The sequence below is a fragment of the Poecilia reticulata genome, chromosome 3 (assembly GCF_904066995.2).
Source record: "Poecilia reticulata chromosome 3, P_reticulata-male-v2, whole genome shotgun sequence".
Lineage (NCBI taxonomy): Eukaryota > Metazoa > Chordata > Actinopteri > Cyprinodontiformes > Poeciliidae > Poecilia > Poecilia reticulata.
In genome coordinates, this window is record NC_088832.1 from 11,901,451 (window position 1) to 11,911,409 (window position 9,959).

Below are 9,959 nucleotides of genomic sequence, written 5' to 3' on the forward strand. Positions count from 1 at the left end.
GATTACAGTTTTGGTAGTTTGGTTCTGGTTCTGGGGATGCAGAGCAGCGTTCTGGATCAGCTGCAGCTGTTTGATTTGTTAGTCAGACCTGTGAAGACGCTGTTGCAATAATCAATGCGGCTAAAGATCAACGCATGGATGAGTTTCTCTAGATCGTGCTGAGACATAAGTCCTCTAATCCTTGTACCAATTAATTTGTCTGAAATGTTGCAAGAAAGTAGCTAAGTTGGTAACAATGGCGTGCCTGTTGTTAACTACAAATGTGCAGACATGACCTGGTGGACCAGTCTATCAGTCAAACCTCTTCATGGCAGAGAAGAAGAGGACACTGTTTGATTTTTAGACTTTTGCTGAGGTAGATAAAATTGGTGGATAAGATCAATTTCACATGTAAGTATCGGCAGATCACCCATCTTTTAAAAAAAAGTAAGACAATCGGCTGATAAATCAGCTGGTCAATAAATCGTCTGGTTGATAAATCAGTGCACCCCTGATATATAAATATAAATATACATCTCCAAATATAGCAGCATATTAGCCCTCATTTGCGAAGTGTTGAATGAACATATTTTCCTGTATTCCATTATACAGATGTGCACGTTCTCACTTTGTGTATAGCTGACTTAAATCCATTTATTACATTTATACACTGTGGAGTTGAGCCACTTATATATCTCCATCTTGAAATATTAGTTTATTATTTACTTATTTATTACTACTATTTTATTTGTTCTCAAAAGAACTGGATAATAGGAAAACATGTACCTAGAGAAACGGCGTCAATATCATCTGAACAAGTTGAATCTTTCACGGTCAAAAGTCCTGATTTTGTGTCCAATACCGCCCCCTACCGTCTGACATACCTTACTACAACACAGCATGGTCGTGACCCAGAAGTAAAGCACTTCCTGCTGCTCGGTGATCACTTCCTGAAGATCTGAGCTTCCAACAGTTTGGAAGAAATGGCGGACCGGGGTGAATTATTCGGCAGTGATGGAGACAGCGACAACGATCAAAGAGGTACTGAAATCTCCCAGCTGCAGACTGTTCGGTGTTGGGTTGTACAGTTGTCTCTTTAGGAAATGTAAATATCTTTTGCAACGTGACTCTCAGAATGTGAGCGTGATGATTGACCTGTAAAAGTGGAAGTTAAACGCGGCTCTCTGTGCATGAGACGTTAATCAACATGATTTATTGTTGTCTGTTTTTTATGGGGCCCGTCTGAAGACATCGGAGAGAAAAAAATAAAACTTTAACACTTAATCAAGTCGTGACCATGATTTCTATTTTTTTTCTTCGATGTCCACAGACGGACTCCGTAGTTTATTCCATTAAACATAGGAGATCGAAATATTTTAACTTGCCAAAACATTAATTTACAGCGCTGATTTCTGATCAGCCAAACACTAATCAGAGCTAAGTTTATGCAAGCGTTCAACATGAATGCCATCTGTTTTGGTTGGATCAAAGACACGAGAAGCCAAGTTAAGATTGTAGTTTTCTATATTTAACTATAAATTGAATAATTGAACAATTACAACAAAAGCTCTCTTCAGTCTTTTGGCTTTAACTCCATCAACCAACAGCATGTATTTTGATGCATTTTATCTTAAGACCAGGTAAATAAAGGTGTATTCTTTAATATGCTATCCCAAGATTATTGAGATGATCTTGGAATTCCTTCTTTTCATAACTGTGAACTTTAACAAAGAATCTACAGCATTTTTTTGTCTCTGTCACGCCTACTAATCAGGACCAAACCTGAAGCCCACATTTGTCATGAAAAGCCTGATTGGTGCATCTCTTGTGCCACACTTCTTCAGTAATAAAAATTTGGTTTCTTTTACGGCTTGGCAGAGTCCAACTCCGGCTCTGGATCAGACTCGGAGCAGGAGAGACCTCGATCTGCCAGCAACGCCTCCGGCAGCGACAGTGAGAGGGAGCGGGATGATGACGACGATGATGATGAAGGGCAGGAGGCAGGGAAGCCGAGCATGAACAAGGTTGGCACCCTTCTATGCAGTCGTAAAATTCCACTTTTACAAAGTCTCCATCTCGGTTTTATGCTGTGACAAATAAATTTTTTTCGTTGTTGTTTCAGACTTATCAGTTGCATAGGAATTTACCCGCAGATAGCTTTGTTGGATAGAAAGCTGCCTTTTAAAACAAATAAATGCAGGTAGCGTTAATTTGCATCAAAGGTGAAGCATAGTGCGACCTCCCCCTCCTGCCTTACAGGAGCTGTTCGGCGATGACAGCGAGGACGAGCAGCGCAGTGGCAGCGATAACCAGTCGGAACACTCTGGGAACCAGTCGGACGCCAGCATCCACTCCGACCAGGGGGAGAACGATCACTCGGACGCAGAGCAGCACAGTGGGTCGGAGCACGACCAGCGGGAGGAGGACGAGGACGACGAAGATGCAGGGAACCGGTCAGATGGAGGGAGCCCGGCGAGCAGCGGGATGTCCGGTGGCGGGAGCCCTCGTTCTGAGAGGGGCAGCGTTCGTTCAGACAGAAGGTATGGGATGCAATGAGTTTTGCTGGACGATAAATTGTCCCTGAAGTTATTGCGATAAACGATAATATTGTTGTTTTGAGATCATTTTCAAGGAAGAATGTAAAAATAATGGCAATGGCATAATAATAATTCAGCGGATTCTTAAAGATCAATAAACACAATCCTAATGTTCCTAATGAACATTTAACACTGGGTATTGTAAGACATTTTAAATGTAGAAAAATGAATAATCAAAACTACAGAAATAACAAATAAAATGGACAAAATTGTCTTTTGTCAGGGACGTATGCTTTGAAGCATAAATGGGAACAATAAAGGGCTGTAAAGTCTTTTATTTTCTGTTGGATTAAAAAAAAAACTGCGTCACGTCTTTATACATTGTTAAGAAAATAGGTATTGACTTAGAAAAAAAAGTATGAAATGGTATCAGTGAGCAAAAAAAAAAATCTGGTTGGTAAATTTTGTGACAAACAAGTGAATTCTGACATTTTGTTGCTATGCGGATGGTGGCTGCTGGGACCAGACAAGTCATCTAAAAAAATGAGGACAGTTTGTCTGCGAATAATAATGTGAGGCTCTGCATTATGAAAGCGACGCAAAACATTGCATCCATCCAGGTGTGACTGAGAAGGAAGAAATGGAAAGTCGTCGGCCTAGTCAAAGCCCAGATTGAAACTTTACTGCGACTTGAAACGGGCTTTATGTTCAAGCATCTCAGAGGTGGAAGTGAGGATGATGTCAGAGACTTGAGCTAGTCTTTACAGGGCAGGGTGTCCTAACTTTTCCTCATTTAGGAAACACATTTCTTATGTCTAATTAATATAGTTATTACTCTTTTTTTTTCTCATAGATAGAAAAAAAAAAGAGTTGAAATATGTGAAAATTTATCTCATTGTTTGTGGTAACTTTTTTTTACATAACTGGATAGCTTGAAGGGAATTACAAACAAAACTCGCTGTTAACATGACCTCATTTCTCCATTTTGGGAATGTTTGTTGTTAAGCCGTCAGTCTCATTTCCCTGACTGCCTTCGTTGTGTCTCGGGACCAGCGTGCACAGCGATCCCGGGACTCCGCCGTCGGGGCCGGGCACCCCTCTCTCCGAAGGGGGCGCTTCTGGCCAGGAGAACCAGTCTGACGACGAGAAGTGGGGAGGCGGCGCCAAGAGCGACCAGTCCGAGGACGAGGAGGAGAAGCGTCACTACTCCGATGAGGACAGGGAGAACTCTGACGACGATGGGCCGAGGACCCGGAAGCCAGGTACAGTCCCGTGGTTCTGAAGATGAAAGGGCTGAGGCACGTGAAGAGGGTCGCGAGGCGATGGCGCGCTAATCTTTAAACGTTGTTTCTTTCTTTCTTTTTGCGGATTACTGTTAAATGCGATCGATTCATCTTGTGGTTAATACGAGACGAAGTTCTTGGCTCGACCTTTCGTGCGCGATCACAAGCCTTCCTTGAGTGAAAACATGTGCTCGTGTGGAAGTTGCTTTGTTTTTCCTTCACATGCCCTGGATCTCATTCGCTGCAGAGTCTGCAAAGGGGAGCGACAGCGAAGATGACTTCATCAGACAGAAAACCAAACCCAAAGCCGCGTCGGACTCAGATTCAGACAGCGACGGCGACACAAAGAAGCGTAGGAAATGTTCCTCGTCCACATTAGATGTGACATTTTGTTGCTTTCTTTTTTTTTCCAATGTGGTTTATTCTGCCTTCTGATCTGCAGCAACGAAAGCGGCTGCAGACGATCTGTTTGGAGAAGCTGACGACATCTCTTCGGACAGCGACGCAGAGAAGCCGCCGACCCCGGGGCAGCCTCTGGTATCCATCCGTTCTCATTTGGTTATTTATTTTCTTCTTCTTGATCTAGTCATAGAAGCATTGAATCGCTCTGCATTGAATCCTACTGTGTGTTTGCCTCTGCAAAGGATGGAGAGGACGGCATGGAGGGGGAGCAGGCGGAGGAGGATCCTGCGCCTGAAACGCGCATAGAAGTGGAGATCCCCAAAGTGAGCACAGACCTGGGGTCAGACCTTTATTTTGTCAAGCTTCCCAACTTCCTGTCAGTGGAGCCCAGGTCAGAACCCCCGAAATGTAGAAATGAACACTGGAGATGGTCCAACATGTTAAAAAAAAGAGATTTATTTGGAGTTTTTCCCTTTTGTAGACCCTTTGATCCCCAATACTATGAGGATGAGTTTGAGGATGAAGAAATGCTGGATGAGGAAGGACGGACCAGACTCAAACTTAAGGCACGTCTCTGCTGAATCAAAATACAACTGACACTTTTGTTATAGTAGCTGAATGTTTGCTCATTTATGCTCCTTTTATCCCACCGCAGGTGGAAAACACGATCAGGTGGAGAGTGAAACGAGACGAGGAGGGCAATGAAACACGAGAGAGCAACGCGCGTATTGTCAAGTGGTCTGACGGCAGGTGTGTGTGTGTGTGTGTGTGTGTGTGTGTGTGTGTGTGTGTGTGTGTGTGTGTGTGTGTGTGTGTGTGTGTGTGTGTGCGCACGTGTGTGTGTGTGTGCACGTGTGTGTGTGTGCTAATGCGTTACAGCCAGCTTAAAGCTGTAGTATGTCGCTTAATTTTTATTTTTTTATTTTACATATTTATTGAAACTGTCGCCATGTCAAAACAGTGCGGTATGAAACTGGTTGTGTGTGGGAAAAATTGAGCTTCTCTGCCTTCTCCCACTGCTAACTCTAAACAACAAATCAGAAACAACAAATCTCAGTGCCGTCAATCACCTCATGTGTGCGCTGCTCATCCTTTGCTCTTTGCTACGCTGCAGTTTCTTCCTGATTGCAGAGTCTGTCACGAACGCTCAGGCTAGTTAGGATGACGGCGGATAAACGGTTTACGGAGTTGTTTCTCTTCCATTAGAACATTGAGTAGCGAATACACAAGGTTGATTGACAGCGCTCAGGCATTCCTCCTTCTCCCGAGAGCGGTGCATTTTTTTAGATGGCAATAGTAGCGCTTGGAGGAGGTATATTTGCGTGTTTTTTGTTTTTTTTTTCCACAGACTAGCTATCTAATATTAAACTATGATATAGTGACATGTCAAGTTTGTAAAAAAAAACAACAACATATTTTTAATAGAAGTTACATCCTGCAGCTTTACCGGTGTGGTGTTATCTGTGTTTGACATGTTTTTTTTAAGCGTCCCTTTCTCCCCGCAGCATGTCCCTCCACCTGGGCAACGAGGTGTTTGACGTGTACAAAGCTCCTCTCCAGGGAGACCACAACCACCTGTTCATCCGACAGGGAACGGGACTGCAGGGACAGGCTGTGTTCAAAACCAAACTCACGTTCAGGTAGCGTGAAATTGTTGCACTCAGGACTGAAATCTCTCACTCTCTGTTTTTTTTGAGCAGCACAGAATGAGTAGCTAGAGATAACCCGCCTGCGTCTGGCGCTCTGACAGCACAACAAGCAGCAAACAAGCGTCAGTGTGCCAAAAAAAAACAACAACAACAACAAAACAACCAGGGATCATTCAGAAATGTACTCTATGCTGTAAGTCTCTGAATCACCTTGTACAAGCTGGCCAGGTTTCTCTCAATAAGAGCCATTTAAGCCTGTTACTGCCCCCCTCAAGCCCGCCTGAATGTTCCGTCTTCTCAGAATGCATGAGTCCGGTCAGCCGTCGTCCAGACCTGGTTTTAGTGTGATCTCGACCCAGCCGGCTCCCGCACCGAGCATTACATTATGTCTTGGTGGATTATTGGGAAGATTAGAGCCAAAGCTGTTCCCAGAGTACTAACTGTTTGGAGTAATGTTCTCTCTCATTTAGAAGATGTTTTAATTTACAACATTGTTCCTTAAATATGAAGAAAACAATGTTTAGGTTATCTGTGAGCTGACCTGATTGAAGTAAACTGACTCTCAAGAACTTTCTTGGATACTTTTCCGTTAGGGACACGTAACTTCTTGTAACTTTGAGGTTCGTGCTCTGCGCTTAGAAAATACCTTTCCAGATCTAAATGGTCAAGAAACCTCAAAATTTCCCATTCCTCCTGGGACTTTTAAGGGACTTTTCGGGAATTTTCCTGGATCACACAGGGGTAATTTAGGGAATTCAGCCCATATGATCAGGTGCATCGTAACCTGACACACTCCGGACATTACAGATTACTTAACAGAAGATGGTACCAGGTTCTTGGAAGCCTGGCGATTAAAGGTTTCCTAGAAAGTACAAAAGGTGTGCTACATCTTTGATAATACAAATTTCACAATGAAGTAGTTTGAAGTGGGTTGTTATGATGGTGAACAAAGATCCAAAATGTAACATTTGAAAGTTTCCTTTAGATTTTGCTTTATTTTTATTTTTTTTGTTTCTTTGGTGGTGTTAAAGTTATTCTAGTTTAGAAAATAACATTACTACCCACATTTAGTAATTTACCATTTATTGTGTTTTTCTTGTGCGTCTCCAGACCCCACTCCACAGACAGCGCCACCCACAGGAAGATGACGCTGTCTCTGGCCGACCGCTGCTCAAAGACGCAGAAGATCAGAATCCTCCCCATGGCTGGAAGGGATCCCGAGTCACAGCGCAACGAAATGATCAAAGTAATGCTCGCTTGGCATCCTGTCCATCTATGCTTTCCTTTTTTTTTTGTGTTGACCTTTCTTTGTGGAATCCTTTTGTCTCAGCTGAGGCTGAAGGGGTTTGCATAAGGCCGGCTGCTGATAAGCATCGTACCGGGTTACATAAAGGCACAACCTGCCGCACTTGCGTAACGAGGTCAAGCAGCTGTCAGCGAAATTTAAACCGTGTCAGCATCAACACACGAGGCTGGACGGTTATCCACGGTCAACCCAAACAAGCCCGACTGATGGCATCGCTTAAAGTTTTATTGTCTGTGCGGATCGGCTGATGAGGAGGAGCCTCGGTGGGTGAATCTTCAGTCGGCATGTCGGAGAGCGTTCCTGACAGTTACCTTAACATGTGGTTTATCGCCTGTCGTTTCTCAGTAAACAGCGTTATTACCATTAGACGGAGTCAGCAAAGCAGCTTTCGTTCAGAGGAACAGCTTATTCAAGCGAAGGAAGCCTGAGAACAAGATTTGGTTCACAAGAATTTCTTCTTTCCAAGCCAAAGCCGACCGGGCTGGCAGGAGGGCGAGAACCCCGCTTCACTAAACCCAGTGACGTCTTAAAGGGATGCTTTTAGATTTATAAAGGGATTGTGTTGAGCTGATATCTTTGAGCGTATCGTTTTGTTTTGTCCTGACTGTTTTTTTTTAAATAACATCTAGATACTTTGACTTATCTCCAGCAGCAGTAGCTTATATGTCGGATTTCTAGAGAAAGGAGGATCTAAATGAAATTGGAAAACTTTAACTACAGGTCAGCATTTCCCTCCAGTAAAATCTTAACTGTATTAAAACCATTAATGAAGAGGGAAAATGTTGAGAAAACGTGTTTTGTTTTACTTCACAGATCCTTTCTACTTTCATTCTCTTGATTTTTAAATACCTTCCATTGAGTTTTAGTATTATACTATAGGGAATAATAAAGGCCTTTCACTAGCTTATTGCAAATACTCTTGAAATATTTTACTTGGACATGAAAGCAATCTGGAAACTGACCGAAAAATCAGAAAACTTGAGCTAAACTATGGAATTTAGACACGATACGGTGAGGTGGAGCTTGTTTGTCATATTTGAAGCCGTCCTCTGATTTTGGTAAGCATTCCTCCGTAAGATGGCAGAAATATCTGACATTGCCCAAACATAAACACAGAACTTCTTGTAAATAATTTTATCTAGAAAAAAAAAAAAAACTTTATAAAAAAAAACAAAACGTGAAGAACGTGGTGCTAAATGACCTGCAGACCCTGATTCTAGACGGTCGGTAGGTAGATAGGTCAGTCAAACTTTATTAATAGATTACAAACCAGCATTCTGACAACTATCCCAGCATGCACTGCGCGCTTCTTCTTCTACAGGGAAAATGAAGTTGGCAGCTGCTCACCGTAGTTGCTAGACCTGTTGTGGCTCAATATTGGTCCATATATAAGGCGCACCGAATTATAAGGTGCACTGTCGGCTTTTGAGGAAATTGAAGGTTTTTAGGTGCGCCTTATAGTGCGGAAAATATGGTAGTAAAAACAACTCTTTAAAAAAATAAAGTAAAGCTTTTGCAACTAGAGTCACATCTGTCATTTCAGATGTTGAGGCCTTAACCTGCTGTTCAGATTGTTCCTTTTCGTTCCTTTTTTTGTTGGTGATGAAATCTAACTACGTCCGACGTCTGTCTCGGCAGAAAGAAGAGGAGCGTCTGCGGGCGTCGATCCGCAGAGAGTCCCAGCAGAGGAGGATGAGGGAGAAGCAGCACCAGAGGGGCCTGAGCAGCAGCTACCTGGAGCCCGACCGCTACGACGACGAGGAGGAGGGCGAGGAGGCCATCAGCCTGGCGGCCATCAAGAGTAAATACAAGGGAGGAGGAGGCCTGAGAGGTAGCCGCATTCGTTTTTAAATTTTTTTCTGTTCGTTGTTTGTTTCTCGCCGATATTCGTTCTTCACAATTCCCCCGTCTGCATTCCAGAGGAGAGAGCGAGGATCTACTCATCGGACAGCGACGAAGGCTCTGACGATGACAAAGCCCAAAGGCTGATGAAGGCCAAGAAGCTGGACAGTGACGAGGTAAGGCGCAGCGCCCCGGTGGAACAGGCAGGGGGCAGTGTGAGGCAGTACACTGTGGACGGTGAAACCTTTTCCACTTATCCTGATGTGAACTGAACTGGACAGGAAGTCCTGTTTGTTTACATCCCGCACCGATGTTTTTCCTCAAATCAAGAGAAGACGATGTCACAAAAAACACACAGCTTGGCGTGATAAACAGAAATCGCCGGGAAGCCAGACTGAACGTCTTCTGCCGTCAGCTCTGTAATCTCTTCTTATCCTTTTGTTGTTCTCAGGAGGGCGAAGGATCAGGCAAGAGGAAGGCAGAAGACGAGGAAGAAACGACCACTAAAAAGGCTAAGAAGTATGTCATCAGTGACGAAGAGGAGGAAGATGACGACGAATAGCTTTTTTTTTTTTTTTAATTAGTTTTTTTTTTTTTTTTTGCCTTTTCCACTGTATCATCAGTGGTCAGTCCACCTGGCGTATAAATAGCCATGTTTTGTATATTTTCTTATGATCTGTGTGTGTGTGTTTTAGGTTGTTTATTTTCTGTACAGCAGAGAGGTGAGAAATAAACGGTCGTCTTATGTAACCGGAGCTTCCCCGGGAAGCCTCCGCTTGTTTTTATTTTTGCATTATGAATCATGCATGAATCACACGGTTGTTTTGAGATTATAAAACATAATGTTTAGTTCGGCTTCCAGACAACAAACAAAACCTTCGTTAGACGGCCGCCGCCGGCTCGACGATGAGCCGATCGAATGAACCTAGAAGCTGCGACTGCTAAATTAGTTTTAGTCAAA

The 9,959-nt window shown here is 43.4% G+C and overlaps 1 protein-coding gene across 1 annotated transcript; it reads left to right on the forward strand.

Annotated features, from left to right (window-relative positions):
- Nucleotides 1-870: 870 nt before the first annotated feature.
- On the forward strand, nucleotides 871-9,748 carry leo1 (LEO1 homolog, Paf1/RNA polymerase II complex component). The gene is made up of 14 exons (XM_008404563.2): nucleotides 871-1,020; nucleotides 1,858-2,003; nucleotides 2,239-2,519; nucleotides 3,570-3,778; nucleotides 4,047-4,151; nucleotides 4,242-4,336; nucleotides 4,444-4,592; nucleotides 4,683-4,767; nucleotides 4,857-4,951; nucleotides 5,707-5,841; nucleotides 6,961-7,096; nucleotides 8,795-8,987; nucleotides 9,077-9,174; nucleotides 9,450-9,748. The coding sequence occupies exons 1-14, from the start codon at nucleotides 963-965 to the stop codon at nucleotides 9,558-9,560; spliced, it is 1,896 nt and encodes a 631-aa protein (XP_008402785.1). The 5' UTR covers nucleotides 871-962; the 3' UTR covers nucleotides 9,561-9,748.
- The last annotated feature ends 211 nt before the right edge of the window (nucleotides 9,749-9,959 follow it).